At 38.4% G+C, this 20,702-nt stretch overlaps 2 protein-coding genes across 2 annotated transcripts; both read right to left on the bottom strand.

Moving 5' to 3' along the window:
- Window positions 1-6,846: 6,846 nt before the first annotated feature.
- LOC129277342 (uncharacterized) lies at window positions 6,847-7,482 on the bottom strand. Its single transcript, XM_054913533.1, has one exon. It carries the CDS (start codon window positions 7,480-7,482, stop codon window positions 6,847-6,849), a length of 636 nt encoding a protein of 211 aa, XP_054769508.1.
- An 83-nt stretch (window positions 7,483-7,565) lies between these two features.
- LOC129277341 (uncharacterized) lies at window positions 7,566-10,646 on the bottom strand. Its single transcript, XM_054913532.2, has one exon. The coding sequence runs from the start codon at window positions 10,644-10,646 to the stop codon at window positions 7,566-7,568; it is 3,081 nt and encodes a 1,026-aa protein (XP_054769507.2).
- Window positions 10,647-20,702: the final 10,056 nt, after the last annotated feature.

The following is a 20,702-nucleotide window of genomic DNA, read 5'->3' as shown; positions in this document are numbered from 1 at the left end:
ACCGGTCTCCAGATACTCTCTGGCATGTCGGGAGTGGGTGGGTTAATTTGTGCCCGTTTCTATTTCTATTACTGCTCTTGTATTGTACATATGTTTATTATCATCATGTTTGATTCTTTTTTTTTCTTTCTTTTTATTAATCTATTTTTTTTGTTACCTTGGTATTTTTTTCTTATGCCTATTATTGCCATTGTTGTAAGTTGTTATATTTCTTCTATGCCCCCAGGAGGGGCCGTCAAAGAAATAAAATCATTGTCATTGTCATTGTCAGCTGGGCGCGCGATCCAAAAGTCCGCACCGAAGATATCCGCAGAACATACGTGCAAATGCAGCTGAGCTTATAGACCAAAAGCTTCAGTCTCTGTATTTTGGTTGTTCCGCTGAACTATAATATACGTTGGCTTCATGATTTTTTTTACTTTATCGCACATGATCGTTTATATGAATGAAAATGAATAATAGCTAAAATATTGAAAAATAAAACACATAATTACTTGTTTTCATATTATATCTATCCTTATATCTATCATATCTGTCTATCCACTATCTATGTTATAAATCAATCTATGGTACTACATGATATATCTATCTGTTAATTTGTCTATCTACTCTGTCTCTCTCATTCTCTATCTACCTATCTATCTGTCTATCCATCTAACATCTATCTCTCAAATTCTCTCTCTATCCATCTGTCTCTCTTTTATTTCTCTCTATCCATCTGTTAATCTACTCATGTGCAATATCAACACTGCTTCGACTTCCTTCGGGAGTCTATTTCCTCAGCTCTACTTTTCCCTTTTTTGTGCTCGATTCGATTCAATTACTACTTTATTTACTTGTTACCATTGTTAAATGTCTTGTATTGCATAATGAGTTTTTTTCTTCTGAAGGTTGCCTCCTATTCTCTTTCAAATTCCACCTCTTGCTTTCCCTTCTCTTTGTTATCCCAATTTCTTTCCCTTCTCTCACCTCTTTCTTCTTAATCTTTCATTTCGCTTTTTTCTTCTTTGGTGACACTTTACTTTCAAATTTCAAATTGTTTCAAATTGTTTTATTCTCTCAGTAAAACCTTTACATAAAAAACAAATATAATACAAAGTTAAAATGCATGTATTACAAATCAGTGTAAAAGACAGTCTAAAAATTGCATTATGATTCAGAATCATACTGAGGGGTGGCAGCCAAAAAGGAAAAAAATCCTTACAATTAGGCCGACCCATTATAATTAGGCCGACCCATTAATAATTAGGCCGACCCATTAATAATTAGGCCGACCCATTAATAATTAGGCCGACCCATTTTGTATTTATTTACGATACATTTCTTTTTTATCTGTATGAATTTGTATTGTATTTGATATTTATTTATAATGTTTACTTTATATTTTGTTATGATTCTATTTGTATGTAAACATTCACTTATTTCAGTCTTTGACTGCTTGTGATTGTATTTTGATAGTTTTTATTGCAATAAAATCCAATATATATATATATATATATATATATATCTCTCAAATTCTCTCTATCTATCCATCTGTCTGTCTTTTTCTCTCTCTCTGTTTCTCTCTATCCGTCTATCTATCTCTCGAATTATCTCTATCCATCTGTCTGTCTGTCTCTCAAATTCTCTCTCTCTATCTATCTATCCATCTGTCTGTCTTTTTCTCTCTATCCGTCTATGTATCTATCTCTCAAATTATATATTTATCTATCTATCTGTCTATCTATGTAACTACAGTATCTATCTATTAATCTTCTCTGTCTCTCTCTCTCTCTATCTATCCATCTGTCTTTCTCTAGTTCTCTCTCACTCTATCAATCTATCTATCTATCTTCTATCTATCTATCTTCTATCTATATGTAACTGCAGTATCTATCGATCTGTTAATTTGTCGCTCTTCCCTGTCTCTCTCATTCTTTATCTATCTAACATCTATCTATCTCTCAAATTCTCTATCTCTCTCTCCCCCTCTCTCTATCTATCTTTCTGTCTTTCTCTCTCTATCTATCTTCTATCTATACACAACAAAAAAAGTAAGTCCCCCCTTGAACAAACATCAATAATTTCCGAACCAATGCGAGTTTTTGATATATTTTTACATGAGCGTGTAGGTAATTTTATAAGCTACCCTCTAAGTAAATGTTATGGATGTATTTTACGTCATGCTTCAGTGAGCACCGTCAGAAGGCAAAAATGTCACTTTTCAAAAGTCACAAGCCAAAAATCACGACTTTGATTCCATTTTATTGGAACTGATTCCACATTCTCATCATGAAAAACAGAAAGAAGGCTTGTAAAAGGTACTTTCTAAAAGACGATACAATTTTTTTGGCTAAATTTCAAGGTTGAATAAACACAAGTCCAAATTTGCTATAATTGGATTTTTTACACATTTTCATCAATAAAAATAAAAGAATATGATGACAGTTATTTTTGGGAAGAGCATCTTCAACAATATTCATCGTTTCACGGTTCAATGAACATTTATTGAAAACAAAAAATACGATTTTCAAATATCATAGGCAAATATTGTTTCATTTTGGTAACTGAAACTGATCTTTTATCAACTTTTTCGTTATGTTTATGACCAATTAACATGCTTCAATGATTCAAAGGTGTTTAATTAATCATTCACGCTTGAATGACCATGTGGAATGTGATAAGCTCTTTTTTACGTTATTGGAAAAAATGCAATTTGTAACTATGGATATCTGTCACAAACCTCCTTGCATGGTTCATTTGATTTGATTTTTATGAAAATCCCGATGTTTAATGCATCAGTGAGCACACAATATTCGAAAATTATGCAAATGAGAAGAAAGTTCAAGGCCTTGGCCCCACTCTGTGCCGTATCGAATTGTTATTTTGGTGTGCGCGCCTTTTGGATAGTGTTACTCTGAAGCCATGTGCGAAGTTTCATGAAATAACTGTTGGCAGAAGTAACACAAACCGTCCATGAAACAAACCCTCATTTCATATTTGTTAAAATTTTGACTTCCTCTCTCATAGACTTGTTTTAGTGGGTGCATATGTTTAAGAATAAGTAACCCCTTTTTCAATATGGTGGAACTTTTTTTCAAGGCTGTCTTTAGCAATGTCATTTGGCAGTAATGTTTATCAACCTATGGGCAGAATTCTGTGCAAAAATGAAATCGATTTGTTTATTTACGGATGAGTGAGCACGCATCAAAGTGGGAAAATTGGTATTTTCAATGTCACAGACTCATTTTAAAGGGTAAGAAGGTGAATATTGGGGGCAAATTCGGTTTCAAATGTGACTTTAATTGCTGTTGTTTTTATCATCCATCATTTCTATCACCACACACTTTCTGAACTTTTATCATTTTCATGGTTGAGCGAGCACATTCGAAAACTTAGGAATGAATACTCTTTATACTGCATAAATGTATTCTATTCCTAACAATTTCTCATGATCAGTTTAATCTATGGACAAATCAGTGGTCGATCCAGAATTTAAAAATGGGGGAGGGGCCTATAATCGGGGGAGCCACCAACATTTTCAAATTCTAATATGACCTAACAAGTTGTAGAGGATACTACCAAAAACCCCTATGATGATACATCACAATACAGGGGCCGCGGAACGGTTTTAAAAGTGTGGGGGAGGGGCTGAGCCGGCAAAGTGGGGGGGGGGGGGGGCTGACCATGCAAAAAATCACAATCGTATGGTCATTTTTACATTTTTGTACATGCTTTTGGAAAAAAGTGGGCCCCCAACCCGCTTCCGCGGCCCCTGCGATATTGTGCTCACTCAACCATGAACATGCGATATCAAAATTGTGTGTGGAGTGGCTAAATGATGGATAGTAAAACAGCATAACACCATAAAATTCACCTAAAAACGACTTTTGCCCAACTTTGTATTTCCACAATCTGAAAAACGACTCTTGTGACTTTCAAAAATTGCCATTTTTAATTCAATCTTTAATTACTCATGCATGACTCAACGGATCAATTTCATTTTTCCCCAGGAGTTGCCTAATGAGTGTAGAAAACCTCCTACGAAATATCATATCTCAAAATAACTCCGTTCAAAAGTTACAACAATTTGATTTAGGGGGGACTTACTTTTTTTGTTGTGTATATTTATTTTATCTATTTCTCAAATTCTATCTCTATCTATCTATGTAACTACAGTATCTATCTATCTGTTAATCTTCTCTGTCTCTCTCATTCTTTATCTATCTATCTATCTCTCTCTATCTCTCTCTATCTCTCTATCTCTCTCCCTCTATCTATCTATCTATCTATCTATCTATCTATCTATCTATCCATCTGTCTTGTTTTCTCTCTTTCTCTATTTCTCTTTTTCCGTCCATATATATCTATCTATCTATAACATCTCTCCCTCTCTCAAGTTCTCTCCCCCATCTATCTATCTATCTATCTATCTTCTATCTATTTATCTATCTATGTAACTACAGTATCTATATATTTGTTAATTTGTATATCTTCTCTGTCTCTCTCATTCTTTATCTATCTATCCATCTAACATCTACCGTATCTCTCAAATTCTCTATGTCTCTCTCTCTCCCTCTCTCTCTCTATCTATCCATCTGTCTGTCTTTCTCTATTTCTCTCTATCTATCTATCTATCTATCTTCTATCTATCTATTTATCTATCTATCTATGTAACTACAGTATCTATCTATCTGTTAATTTGTCTATCTTCTCTGTCTCTCTCATTCTTTATCTATCTATCTATCTATCTATCTATCTATCTATCTATCTATCTATCTATCTATCTACCTATCTATCTATCTATTTATCTATCTATCTATATATATATATCTAACATCTATCTATCTTTCAAATTCTCTATCTCTCTCTCCCTCTATCTATCTATCCCTCTGTCTGTCTTTTTTTCTCTCTTTCTCTATTTCTCTTTTTCCGTCCATATATATCTATCTATCTATCTTTTATCTATTTATCTATCTATGTAACTACAGTATCTATCTATCTGTTAATTTATCTATCTTCTCTGTCTCTCTCATTCTTTCTTTATCTATCTATCTATCTATCTAACATGTACCTATCTCTCAAATTCTCTATCTCTCTCCCCCCCCCCCCTCTATCTATCTATCCGTCTGTCTGTCTTTCTCTATTTCTCTCGATCTATCTTCTATCTATCTATTTATCTAGCTATCTATGTAACTACAGTTTCTATTTATCTGTTAATTTATCTATCTTCTCTGTCTCTCTCATTCTTTATCTATCTATCTAACATCTATATATCTCTCAGATTCTCTATCTCTCTCTCTCTCTCTCTCTTTCTCTCTCTATCTATCCATCTGTCTGTCTTTTTTTCTCTCTCTCTATTTCTCTTTATCCGTCCATATATCTATCTATCTATCTATCTATCTATATATCTATCTATCTATGTCTCTATCTATTTATCAGTCTTCTATATCTATCTTTCGGCATCTAAGTGTATCAATCCATCAAACTTCAATTTTCTTTCTATTATATGTATCTGTTTATTTTTATTTTGTCTGTCATTCTATTCATTTAGTTGATAATTTATATTTAGAAAAAAAAAACTTTTTCATAACTTTTCAAAAAAAAACGTAACTGCAAAAGCATGTTCGGATTTTACTCATATGACTGCTCTCTGTACATGAAGTGCCGAGGAACTCTATGCTCTGATCAGTAACTGTGCATATTGCATCCGGTGGTGTGGGGCTCGCCTGTGTCGCACGCTGCAACCAGCGACGTGTGTAGACTCTTCACTAGTCGCTTTGTGGCTATTTTTGCGGAAAATGCCTTCGCCAGGGTGTAAAACGGAAACGCGCCCCCCGGGTAAGTAAAACATACATTTCTTATCTTTTGATTATTAAAAATGTGAAGTATTATGAAACTCTTATGATTTTAAAAAGCCTTACATATAAGTACCAAGAAAATTATGCCTCTGAAAATCATATAGCACTGGGTAATGTTAATGTGTATTGTCAGTTACCGACAAGTAATGATAAAAATGTTCAAATCAAAGAAAGGAATTAAGAAAAAGAAAAAGTTTTTTTCATTGAAATGTTCCTAAAAACTCGGGTATACTTCCACATCAAGCTCACTTTCATGTGAAGCCCAGCACAGAAGATAAAATGCAATGATTCCACACATTTGACTTCCATGTGTTATCTCAATGGCAAATTAAGTGTAATGTCAGTTACCGTAATGTCAGTTACCAGCATGGTTGTGGAAAAATTATCATAGTCCCCAAAAGACAAAAACGAATTGTTTAATATTTTGACACATCTTAACCTAGTAACGGAGGTATATTTACATATTCAAATTATTTCTCTATCTACTCAGGGACATGAGATATTTCAATTTTAATGAACACCCTGAAATTGCATGTCCTTTTGCGTAATGTCAGTTACCGACACATTTTTGCTTGCTGATGCGTAAAAAAATGTGGTTACATAGGAAAACTTAGTATCAGAGTATACAGCAAGGTTCACTTTATTAACTCTATCAAAAGCAAGCTCCCATCATTTGTTGTTTTAGAGATACACACAATGGAAGGTGTGAAAACATTGTGCCGTGTAATGTCAGTTACCGTGAAAATGCCCATGTGCCGTCTGCAAACTTCACTTCAACAATTCTTACCAGTCCATCTTGTCCAGGTTTGGTGTCTACTACTTCGGCCATCTTCCAAGACCCACGTCTTTTGTCATCACCGATGACAAGGACAATATCGTTCTTCTCTATGTTCTCTGCAGAATGTTGCCACTTCTGACGTGGCGTCAACTTGTGGATGTAGCCAAGCCATCTATGCCAAAACCCGTCCACCATTTTATTGCAAAGTTCTCTACGTTTGCGTGGATCTCATTTGTAGTCTTCACAAGGGATGTCTGGACAGGTCAATTCCCCTCTACCAATAAGAAAATGATTGGGGGTAATTGGAGGATGGTCCATGGGTGAGGAAGACATCGCAGTCAGGGGGCGGCTATTGATGAGACCTGAGATCCTGCAGAAGATGGTCTCCCATTCCACAAAGGTTAGACGATCCGCCTTCACAAGATGCCGCATAGCTTTCTTTACTTCCTGGACTATGCGCTCAACCGCTCCTTGGTGGTGAGGTCCTCCTGGTGGTCCGAACTTCCACTCGATTTTGAAACGTTGACAGTGCTCACGGACCTGTGTTTGGTTGAGTTTAAGATTCAGTTCATTGATTGTATTGTCAGCCCCTCGGAAACAAATGGCATTGTCACTAACCATCATGGCAGGTGCTCCTCTAACACTGACAAACCTTTCCAAGGCTTGAAGGAAAGCCTGAGTTGAGAGGTCCTGGACAACAGTCAATTGGACAGCCCTGGTAACTGCACATGTGAATAAAGCACAGTATCCTTTGGTCGTGGTATTACGATTCAGTTTCACCATTACTGGGCCTAGATAGTCTACCAAGGTGGTCTTGAAGGGTGGAGAACAAGGGCTGATCCGGAACTCTGGTAAATCGGCCATTCTCTGGTGTGCCGGTCTTCCTCTATATCGTCTGCAAGGGATGCAACAACGAACAACACGTCGTGCGATGTTCATGTCGCCTACTATCCAATACCTCTTCCTGACCTCATTCGCAGTCCGCAAATGACCACCATGGCACCATGAAGGGCATGTAGATGTCTATCACGTACAAGGAGGAAGCTAATGTGGCTATTCTTTGGCAGAAGATAAGGATGGCGAACATCATACGACAAAGGGGCCCTACCAAGACGTCCGCCAACACGATACACCTGTTGGTCCTCATCAAAGAATGGACTGAGTTTCTGTATATTGGGATCTTGGAAATCTATCCCTTTCTGTGCTTGCCTGACCCAATATAGCTCTGCTTCCTTGATCATTCTTTGGGATGGCCATTCAGAGATCTGCCGGATGAGTTGCTTCAGCCATTGATTCAGTGGAAGCTCCTTGATGGATAACACCCTGGCCGTGACCATCTGGAGTCTAGACCAACTAGAGAATTTGGTTGCATCAACAATTGGAGAATTCTTGGACACAGCATTCACAGATAATGCGAAAGTCTTGCTGTTTCGGGAGTGAAATTTCTTCCGTTCAGGATCTCCTGGTTTGACGGGAATGTTTTCAGGTGTCTTCGGCCATGATTGAGGAGGTAATCTCAAGAATCCTGGTCCATCAATGACCTCCTGCATGTCTGTGACATCGCCTCCTCTAGAAATGAGATCAGCTGCATTTTCATCTGTGGGAACGTAGGCGATATCACTGTAGGGGTCAAATTCAGAAGTGATCTCACCAACTCGATGGACAACATATGAGCGGAAGGTTTTCGATTGTCCTCTTAGCCAACTTATCACCGTCATGCTGTCTGTCCATATCTTCCATCCTTCTATGTTGAGGCGTAGAGCACTTCGGATGGTGTACATCAATCTGGATAGAAGGAGAAGAGCTTGTAACTCCTTCCGAGGCATACTTGTTTGATTTAGTGGCGTCACCCTAGACCTGGCACAGACAAAGGATAAATGAGCTTGTTGACTGTCAGTATGGGACCATCTCAGCCAAACTGCGAAACCCATAGCGTCCTCCGATGCATCGCTAAAACCATGCATATATGATGTAGGTAGAGGTCTCTTTCCCCTGTAAGGCTCCGGTATCAGACATCTTGGAATCTCAATGCCATCCATTTTGTCAAGGTCTCTGTTAATCTTACTCATCATGGCATACAATTCACTGCCTTTGTCAATTGGGGAGTCCCAGTCAAGGTCTATTTGCCATAACATTTGAAGAAGAATCTTGGGGCGTACCAACAGACCAGAAAGCATTCCAAAAACATCGTAATAGGATGCCGTTTGAGCAAGAATCTTCCGTTTGGTCAGGGTAGTATCGTCAGAGGGTTTGACCTTCTTCACGCTCAGTGTATCCTTAGATAGATCCCAACTGGTTCCAAGAACTGTAGCAGTTTCAGTGTTTTCTGTCTCATCACATTTTTTGACATTAGATTGCCACTTCCTTATGTTGAAGTTTCCCTTCTTCAGCGTGTCCGTCAATTTATACTTCAGCTCCAGAGCTTCCTCAGTGTTCCTGACTGACTCATTCAGGTCGTCCATATAGAATTGCTCCGTGATTACTTTCTGTAGTTTGTCATCATCCGGTGCATGTTCACTAGCCACATGTCTGAGAGTGACTATTGCTGCAGTAGGGGAGGGCTTGTCCCCAAATGTAACGGTCCTCAGTTCATAAACTTGCATTGGGTGATTTGGATTTTCTCTAAACACAAATCTGTGGAATCTAGCATCATCTGGGGGAATCTTGATCGCCTGGAACATCTTTGAAATGTCAGCGATCACGCCCACTTCATTTTCACGGAACCGGAGGGCTACCTCAAACAGATTTGAGTTGACGTTCTCTCCTTTGATAAGATAATCATTCAGGGAATGTCCTTGAAATTTCGCCTTACCGTCATATACAACACGGACTGGAGTGGTTTTTGAGTCTTTGACAACTGCGAAGTGTGGAAGGAACCACATCTTGTTCCCTGTTTCCCTGTCTTGTTGCAACTCATCCTGCGTCACTAGCCGAGAGACACCCCTTTCCAGTTGATCCTTCATTTGCCGACAGTAGACCTCCCACTCCTTTGGGCGATTTCTGAACTGGTTCTCAAGGCTCTTCTGTCTCTTTACAGCGTACTCATAGTTATCTGGTAACCCTTCTGGAGATCGCTTCCAGGGTAAGCGGATCTCATAAGAACCATCTGGTAGTTGATTGACACTCTTCATCATGGATTCAGTAGCTCCTTTCTCATCATCAGAAATGCACTTGCATTTCCTGGGTTCCAAGCCAGCCGTCTCGAGTCCAATGAACTCCTCTAGGGATCCTGAAGCGACCACGTTAACGTAGTTAAGAAGTGGTGCTGTGTTAGATGGACCTCCTTGAATAAACCAACCTAGGGGACATCTTACCGCAACTGGTTCATCGGGTCTGCCTCCTCTGATATATTCCTCCCAGACCATAAGGTGAGTATTGTCCACTCCAAGTAATATATCAATTACTGGTGATGAGGCTTCATCAATATTTACACCTGTCAAGTGGTCATAGGATTTCAGCTGCTCAGGAGTAATGACAGGTATATCTCCACAGGGTTTCTCGATCTCAATGGCTCTCAAGGGACATGAACAATTTCCTTGGCTATCCTCGATTTCACATGCCAGGATCCTCAGCTTGCGTTTGATGATGCTTCCACCTACAAGGCTCAGGTCATGGTCCTGGTAACAGTCGCCATCAATTCTGGGAAAGATTCCTGTTCTTACGAGGGTGGCCTGACTACCCCCATCTATCAGGATGCGTACAGGGTGTCGTTTGTTACCACATCGCAGAAAACCCATCACAGTTGGTAAGGTAGCCTGCGGTTTCCCTACTTCTGTGCTTGTAGAAGATTGAACTGAGCTGTTGGATTGCATGGGTCTCAAAATGTCTTCTTGATTAGCACTGACTCTTCGACTCTGATATCTGGCATCATCATGGGCTTTGGTACAAATGGCGGGAAAGTGCTCATCACTACCACACATCTGGACTCGACATGGTGACCTGAACTGGCACTTACTGTGGTCATAAGGTGGCTTGCCTGAGATACAGTTATTATGGCCACACCTGAAGCAGATGTTGTTAGACTTCATCACATCAAATTTCTCCTTTAGCGCAAGGGACCTGAATTTATTGCATGTTTTCAGATAATGAGATGAGGTCTTTGGGTGCAGAGGGCACTTTGGGATGCGTGCAGTGATGTATCCTCCCTCGACATGGCTGCGTTGAAGGACTTTGAAACTCTCTTTGTAGGTTCCAAGCTTTCAGATGTAGTAGATTTTGATTTCTCAATTAGGATGTGCTGTTGATATAGCCATTTGCTGAGTCCTGAGAGGGAATCATCAGTATTGTCATCGCGAACACTTTTGTAATACAGAATCATATGTTCCTCTGGGAGCTTCAACTTGATTTGGCTCAGCATAATCCTGCTATTCATCTCACCTGCTAAACCAATCGTCTCTGCTTGGCATTCAAAATTCTGAAGAACCTGGATGAAGTTTGCCATTGCAGGAAGATTAACCTTTCCTTTACTCTCATATGGCCTGAGACTATCCAAATCCTGTAGCAGTCTGTCAACTACTCGGTCTTTGTCATCAAAGCGTTGGTCTAGCATCTCCCATGCTCTTGCTACACTCGAACAGCTTTCGACCAAGTTTCTTTCCTTCTGAGACATCATTGATTCTGACAACTGGAAGAAACATTCAATCTCCGACAGTTCCTTCGTACAACGTTGGAACATTTCCTTGAATCTCTGATATTCCCTGATATCTCCATTGAATGTTGGGAATTTAAGTCTCGCCATCCTGGGAGCACAGGCACCTGCAGATTGATTCCAAGAGGTAGGAGCAGGAGAGCTTGGAGGAGTAGTTGACTGTTGATTGGATGCTTGGTTGATTGATGATGGCGACAGCTGTTTGCTGAGGATTTTCCTACCATCATTAATCTTCTGGACAAAGTCTGCCTCACAGTTGACCATCCAGGTTTCCTCTGCTTCAAATTCAACGTCGTTCTCTATTACCTGTACAAGCTCTGCGTGCGTCTCTTCTACCCTTGCGAACTGTTCCTCGGCCTTGTCGATGTACTGCTTGAGGAGACTAGTATCTGCAGACAGGGACCTGGGAAGCGGGGGTGCTGGGGGTGCTGAAGCACCCCCAGAAATTTCCCTGGGGGTGCTGCGTGTATTATTTTCCATAGGCAGCACCCCCACGAAATCCCCCTGTATTTTTTAAATATGTTATAATGTACATAATTATTACATCCGACAATCGCAAATCATTTACATAGTCTTTCACATATTCCAATAACATCCCTCCTAGGCCTATAACGCGACTCAATCATGCTCCGGCATTCCGATACAGACGTGGTCGCGCGCGACACGTGATAACCATAGTAGTTTACACCCTACTCGATAGCAGGGAGGGACATATGGGATATGGGTGTGGTTGGACCAGGGTTGGACTTAAAACTTCCAGGTTTTATGTCGAATCAAGTATGCGCGCGACCCACCGCCCGTGTTTTGTATAAACTATTACAAGTCAGACAATAGAAATCAAATTTCACAGTCTTTTTCGCCCTGCCCCATGGCCTTGGGAAGCGGGGTGCTGGTGGTGAAGCACCCCCAAAATTTGGGGCTGCTGCCCGGGGGTGCTGCATGTGTTATTTTCCGTAGGCAGCACTTCCTGGAAAGCTAGTTGTAGGTATGATAAATGACAGAAATGTAATAAAAATGAACGACGTTTTGTAGAACCCCCCCCCCCTGCCCTTCAGAATTTTCCGACACAGTACTTAACATAAAATAGTGTTTAAATTCACCTTTTTTCAGATCGGAATATCAAATATTTTCTGCTCGCGCTTCGCGCTCGCATTATTGATTTTTATAATAACAAATGTATTTAGAATGCCTAGAAACTAGTTTTAACTCTAAACACGCGCACGCATGTTTATTCAGATACGCAGCTTGTTTGGGGGGGGGGGGTACTCCGGGCTGAAAATATTTATATCAAATACATTTTATCAAAAATAAATAGATTTTATGAAAATCTGATGACAAATAGTTAAGTTATTTAATGTTAAAGTTAAGCAATATTTTATGAAAATGGTGATATGCATGCCATCAAGAATATTTTATAGGTGGGTTGACATGGGCGGAAATCTGTCCCCAAAGGTAGGGGGGACGAGGGCCTGTAAAATTTGACAAGCAAAAAAAAAAAAGGTTATCACCCTAAATGTAAGGTCATTTTAACTCTAACAAAATTTGACAAGCCCCCCCCCCCCCCTCATGAAAAAAAAGGTTTTCACCCAAAATGTAAGGTCATTTAGTCTAACATATATGTATTATTTCGTTTGTAAAGTTATGTATTTTTCTCCATCATGAAAGACCAAAATTTGATATTGCCCCCCTGTCTCCTCTGGGATTTCCGCCCATGTGGGTTGAAAATGTCACATCCCCACCATCCTGATTCTTGTGTTATTACATGGAATCAAAATTGTTTCATTTTTTCATACCAGTGTGAATGATATGTCTCCCTTATAATGAAATAAGATGCAGCAAAGAATATCTAATAGACTAAATCAGTTGTCAATTCAACTGTTTTTGGTTCTTCAAGGGAAAATAATGAATAAACCTAATTCTATATAATAAAATTCAAAAGAACAAGTGGGGATATAACATCATCAGTTTGCTCATTAAATATTGATGAAGACATACTTAAAACTGTTTCACCGGAATAATGCTAATCTTTAAAATGCAATAACTTTGATATTCCTTTATTCTTTTGTTCGTCTGATTTTTCTTTATCTTTTCAAACCATATTACATTCAGTGCTGAATTTCAGATCATAATATAAAAAAAAAATCTGCTCGCGCTTCGCGCTCATATTATTAATGTCAAAATATATCCAACTACCCATCATTATCTTGATTTACAAAACATGAATAGAATGTCCCGTTTATAGGTCTGAAATCTCAATTTTGTTTCCGCTCGCGCTTTGCGCTCGCATCAATTGTATAGTTATATACCTATCCTGTTCATGATTAGAAAAGTGCTTAAGATGTCCTGTTTTTAGGTCTGAAATCTCATTTTTATTTCCGCTCGCGCTTCGCGCTCGCATCAATTGTATAGTTATATACCTATCTTCTTCATGATTAGAAAAATGCTTAGAATATCTCGTTTTTTGGCCTGAAATCTCAATTTTGTTTCCGCTCGCGCTTCGCGCTCGCATCAATTGTATAGTTATATACCTATCCTGTTCATAATTAGAAAAGTGCTCAAGATGTCCCGTTTTTAGGTCTGAAATCTCATTTTTATTTCCGCTCGCGCTTCGCGCTCGCATCAATTGTATAGTTATATACCTATCTTCTTCATGATTAGAAAAATGCTTAGAATATCTCGTTTTTTGGCCTGAAATCTCATTTTTGTTTCCGCTCGCGCTTCGCGCTCGCATCAATTGTATAGTTATATACCTATCCTGTTCATAATTGGAAAAGTGCTCAAGATGTCCCGTTTTTAGGTCTGATATCTCATTTTTATTTCCGCTCGCGCTCGCATCAATTGTATAGTTATATACCTATCCTCTTCATGATTAGAAAAGTGCTTAGAATGTCTCGTTTTTTGGTCTGAAATCTCAATTTTGTTTTCGCTCGCGCTTCGCGCTCGCATTATGTGATTGTTTATATATGTATCGTCTTAATGGGTAACTGCAAACAGTCCGTATAACACGTCCCTTTCGATCAGGCCAGAGCGTATATAAAACTATCTGCTCGCGCTGATCACGTTCGCAGTTATTATTTGTTACATACGCATCTTGTTCAGGACCACAAACATTGCTCAAAATGTTCAATTTTCAGGACAAAATACATAAAATCCCCCCCCAAAAAAAAAAAATAGCTCGCGCTTTGCACTCGAGTTATCTAATTATATATATATGTTCTTTTATAAGAAGAAAGCTAAGAAGTGACTGTCATATATATGTGTATATATGTGTGTGTGTTTGTGTGGGTGTGTGTGTGGTGCCCTATTGTGTGTGTGTGTGTGTAATTATGGAAAACTCAATTCTGTCCAGTCACCCCCACCATTGAGGAGAGATTTCAGCACCCCCACTGAAAAAATCGTTCCCAGGTCCCTGTCTGCAGAGTCATTGGAGAGGTTGACAATAGCTGTTAATGTCCTCGTCAATTGTCCCTTCAGATTGCGCCTCGAAACCCACAGAGCCTTTGTGTCAGCCATCTTGCGTTGATAATATACAGCAAAGTTGTTGAAGAACTGTTAAGACCGTGTCAGCATATACCACGTTGTCATAATAGCCACAAAGGAGGCGTATTCTAAAGTTAGCTTCCTTTTAATACTTGGAAGCATCTCAGTAGTTGCGCTAGCTTGTAGCATATATTCAACAACTGTGTGTGAATCCTGTAGCAAATAACAAAAATTAAACAACAAAGATTTAGACTCTTGATTAAGTACTAATGGTTCCTTTCACATAGTATTACAATGGGTTAATAACTTGGAAATGGTATCAATACTTCTTTCACTTGTCAACTGTAACGTGTTATTATTCATTACACTTTTATGTAAACACTTGTGCTTATCTATATCATTAAAACATAAGCTTCTTATTCACCGAAATGTGTTTGAAATGTCATTTGTTTTGTTTCTAAAAATTACATAAACATTTATTATTATTTATGATCAAACTGCACAATTCAGTTTCTTTTGCAAAGTGTTTAGCAAAGTATTGTAATATTTGTCAAAAAACGACTTAATCGAAACTAGCTTTAAAGCCGAATCACCAAAGAAACATCAGAAAATATTCCTCCGCTTTGAAAACGTGCGCGGAAAAATATCCGTACAATTGGGTTTCAAAGTGATTAGCGTAAGAAAAATAGGTCTCATATCTCACCTCAAATGTATGAGTTATTGAACCAAATTAAACAAAATACGTGTTTTCAAATAATTGACAAACTATCATAAAACATGTTTGTTTCTCTCATTTGCCTTGAATTACATTAACAACAAATTTTCATGAATTAAACTTGCACTTTCACTCGGTACGCTGTCATGTTGAACACGTTTGTATTAACGTTAGTTATGTAATTTTCCATTATCCATTTTTAAAGACAGGTCTAAATTTGACCCTAATCACCTTAAATACATTACAGAAATACATGTAGGAATTAAGCATAAACTACACTGTAATATTAATCGAACAGAATTTAACGTACCTTCAGTTTTGTATTAAAAAACGAAGAAAGCTCGGGATCGACCAAGGTCGATGTACCTTCGAACGGTCTTGTTTTAGCTGTGACCTTGCTTTGACCTTGAAGGGTAATTAGTCTAAACTCAAGTACATGCAAATAAAACCAAACATTTCAAAAGGCAACAATATCTGAATATCAAAACTATGTCATTCTATGACACTGGCTTTCGGCCATTAGTGGAGCGGTTATGTGACAAAAAATGGCCAAGATGCTCGGATCTGGCAGAAAGTGTGAAATTTGGCATACAGGGGTATTTTTGGGCGCTGATTTCAAAAATTGCCAGCCCCAAGCGATTTGACCATCGGGTCGGCCGCCATTTTGAAATCCAAGATGGCCGCCATGAAATATCATTAAATGTCAATTTCTTGAGTTTTACATGACATGTGACACTGAAATTTGGCATATAGGGGTATTTTGAGGCACTGATTTCAAATATTGCCGCCCATCAGCAATTTGACCATTTGGTCGGCGGCAAAATGGCCGCCATCTTGAAATCCAAGATGGCCGCCATGATATATTATTGCAATCATTTTCTCGAGTTTTATATGAACTGCGGTATTGAAATTTGGCATATAGGCTTAATTTGGGGTGCTGATTTCAAATATTGCCGGCCCCAAGTGATTTGACCATCGGGTCGGCCGCCATTTTGAAATCCAAGATGGCCGCCATTTTGAAATCATTAATGTCATTTTCATGAGTTTTACATGACGTGTGACACTGAAATTTGGTATGTTGGGGTATATTTAGGCACTGATTTCAAATATTGCCGGCCCCCAGCAATTTGACCACTTGGTCAGTGGCTAAATGGCCGCCATTTTGAAATCCAAGATGGCCGCCATGAAAAATCATTAAATGTCATTTTCTTGAGTTTTACATGATATGTGACACTGAAATTTGGCATATAGGCTTAATTCGGGGTGCTGATTTCATATATTGCCGGCCTCAAGCGATTTGAACATCGGGTCAGCCGCCATTTGAAATCCAAGATGGCCGCCATGAAAAATCATTGAACTCATTTTCTTGAATTTTACATATGTACCCCTGAAATTTGTAGTATATCGGTATCTAGGTGAGTTCATTTAAAACATTGCTGGCTCCAAGCAATCTGACAATTGGTCGGCGGAAAAATGGCTCACATCTTGAATTCGAAGCTGGCTGCCTTAGAAATATTGCAATTATTTCGTTGAGTTTTATATGATCTGCGGTATTGCACTTTGACATATAGAAGTAGTGTGGGGAGCTTATTTCAAATATTGCTGGCCCTCAGCGATCTGATCTCCTTAGTCAGGGTTATACGGGCCAAAGATATTCATTCGAGCCAATTAACCCATTTAATTCTCAATTTTTAATTTTGATATTGCTGATTGACAAAAATGAATGAATATGATTGATAATCAAACACTGATTCTAGGGAGGGTAACTTTACTGAACTTCCTTTTTTCAAATTGGGAAGAAATATCGCCACTTTGGAACTATTTTTATACTGGCGGGAGAAGTATTGCCATTTTACTGTCTCAAGTGATGAATTTGATCCTGTCAGGTGTAGTCTTCATAAATGCCGATTTATTTTTAAAATGAGCTGGTCGAGGTACCCTTTTCTGGTCAGATATGGAATGTCAGACATATATCCTATCCACTGGACAGGTAGTAAACATTCAATTCTCGAATTTCATCCTTATTTTTTTAGAGCGTCTCTTTAACACACGAGTCTATGGGAAATAGTTTAGGCCCGTGATACCTCAGCTGCAAAATGGCAGCCATCTTGAAATCCAAGATGGCTGCCATAAAAAAAAATCATAAAAAAAAATAAAGTATCATAATTATAACGTAGGTATTATTTTGAAATCTTGGGGTATTGAAATTTCCCCCCCCCCCCCCAGTAATCTGTCCAATATATATACTGCAAAATGGCCACCATCTTGAAATCTAGAGAGGATCGACTGTCATGAAAATTCATTAAAATAATTTTCTTGAGTTTTAAATAAGTTGAGGCACTGCATTTTAAACATACAGGCAGGTTTTGGCCTGCTGGTTTTAGAATATTGCTGCCCCAGTGATTGATCCACCGGGTCAGCTGAAAATGACCGCCACTTTGACATCTAAGATGGCTACTACGAAATATCTTTCAAATTTTTTTCCTGAATTCTACATAACCTGCGACACTGTAAATTGGTATTATGAAGCAAAAACTTGTATTGTATGTTAATTTCAAATATGGATAGATAATGAACATATAACACATAACACACTTTATCTGCCATTTTAAATTCCAATATGACCCATCATGACACAAAGGACATGATTACCTAGCTTAGTTCTAAATATTGATCATTGTGGGGGAAAATAAGTACAATATGATAGCACGAATCAAAATTCATGTATGGTATAACTGATGGTAATCCATTTATTATTGCTATCAATAATCTATATGCTAGGCGGTTGACAGTGAATCTTACAGATCTCCAGGAATTACTTTGAAACGATTCAATTGATAACCATTGTGTGTTCGACAATCTGACAATGGGAGCATGTTCGCCTCACAATCGGGAGATCAAGCTCCGACAGCATAAGACCAAAAGATGTTAAAAGAGGGGAGTTGCTTCTACCCTGTTTGGCGGTCAACGAATTAAAGGGGAAGTTCACCCTGACAAAAAGTTTATTGAAACAATAACATAATAAATAATGAAAACAATATTGAAGGTTTGAGGAAATTCCATCAAATATTTAAAAAGCTATTGGAATTTCATTTAGTGTATTTGTGACGTCAGATGCAAGCAGTTCCCCCATGTTTCTTATAGTACGAAACTCAATGAAATGTAGCCTCCTAAAAAAAATTAAAATGTTTTTTATTGAACCCTCAGTATATCAACATACAAATGATTTCACACCCGCTCCAGAAAGAAAAAAATTACCCATGATGAACCATTTATGCATTTTGTATCACACAACATAATGGGGCAGCTGCTCGTACAGTATATGACGTCACAAATCAAAAACTTAAAATTCTGATATCTTAGATGGATTTACCAATATCTTTTTTGTATCATATTTTCTTGTGTTTTTACAACAAACTTTTCTCCGAGGTGAACTTCCCTTTTTAAGGGATAGAGCAACGTCCGACGTGGCGCTGCTAAGTTGCTGCCGGGCTCACGATCTACAGGGTATGGGCAAAATAAATTTTCGGAGCATTTCTGTTACTGAATTCTATTTTGAACAATAAAATATGTATTATTATCATTCATCATTAATATTAATTCATCATCATCATCATCATACCACTATATAACCATCAGTACTTCAAGTCTGGAGCAGTTTTATCTTCATGTCGATTTGTAATAAAATATCACAATTAGTGGAGCAATATTCTGAAACAAGCAGGCCAAAAACCTGCCTGTATGTCTAAAATGCAGTGCCTCAAATTATTTAAAACCAAGAAAATGATTTCAATGAATTTTCATGACAGTCGATCCTCTCTAGATTTCAAGATGGTGGCCATTTTGCAGCATATCTATTGGACAGATTACTGGGGGCAATTTCAATATCCCTAGATGCCAAATGTTGAAATAATACATTACGTGATACTAGATAAAGTGATTTTTTTTTATGATCTTTTTTAATGGCAGCCATCTTGGATTTCAAGATGGCTGACATTTTGCTTCTGACTCAGGGGATCAGATCGCTGAGGGCCAGCAATATTTGAAATAAGCACCCCGCACTCCGTCGATATATGTCAAAGTGCAATACTGCAGATCATATAAAACTCAAAGAAATAATTTACAGCCTCTCAACAGAAAATGATTGTTCCGGATGGTTATTATTTAACCAAAGCCACTTCAAATGTGGAACTGCAGAAGAAGCTAGCTGGTTTTTGTATTCATGGTGCTTCATACTTACGTAACATCTATATCAGCAATTAAGGCAGGGACCTGAGAAGCGGGGGTGCTGGGGGTGCTGAAGCACCCCCAGAAATTATCCTGGGGGTGCTGCGTGTATTATTTTCCATAGGCAGCACCCCCACGAAATCAGGTTCCCCCTGTATTTTTTTAAAATATGTTATAAGTACATAATTATCACATCAGACAATCGCAAATCATTTATATAGTCTTTCACATATTCCAATAACAATAACGCGACTCAATCAAGCTCCAGCGGTGCAGCACTCCGATACAGACGTAGTCGCGCGCAATACGTGATACACACTGGGGTGGTTGGACTTGAAACTTCCAGGTTTTATGTCGAATCAAGTGAGCGCGCGCCCGACCGCCCGTGTATTGTATACAAAAATTACAAGTAATAGAAATCAAATTTCAGTCTTCTTCGCCCTGCCCCATGGCCCTACGGGCTGGGAAGCGGGGGTGTTCGGGGTGAAGCACCCCCAAAATTTGGGGGTGCTGCGTGTGTTATTTTCCATATATATAGGCAGCGCACCTCCTGGAAATCTAGTGGTAGGTATGATAAATGACAGAAATGTAATGAAAATGAACGACGTTTTGTAGACCCCCCCCCCCCACTTCAGAATTTTCCGACACATTACTTGAAATAGTGTTTAAATTCACCCTCTTTCAGATCGGAATATCAAATGTTTTCTGCTCGCGCTTCGCGCTCGCATTATTGATTTTTATCATAAAAAATGTATTTAGAATGCCCAGATACTAGGTCTAACTCTAAACACGCGCACGCATGTTTAATTCAGATACGCAGCTTGATTTTGGGGGGGGGGGGGGTACTCCGGGCTGAAAATATGTATATCAAATACATTTTATCAAAATAAATAAATTTTATCAAAATCTGATAACGATTAGTTAAGTTATTTAATTCTAAAGTTTAGCAATATTTTATGAAAATGGTGATATGCATGTCGTCATGAATATTTAATAGGTGGGCTGATGCTGTCA

Source organism: Lytechinus pictus, chromosome 15 (genome assembly GCF_037042905.1).
Source record: "Lytechinus pictus isolate F3 Inbred chromosome 15, Lp3.0, whole genome shotgun sequence".
NCBI classification, from domain to species: domain Eukaryota; kingdom Metazoa; phylum Echinodermata; class Echinoidea; order Temnopleuroida; family Toxopneustidae; genus Lytechinus; species Lytechinus pictus.
Note: the sequence above shows the minus strand (reverse complement) of the source record. Positions and strands in the feature narration are given on the sequence as shown.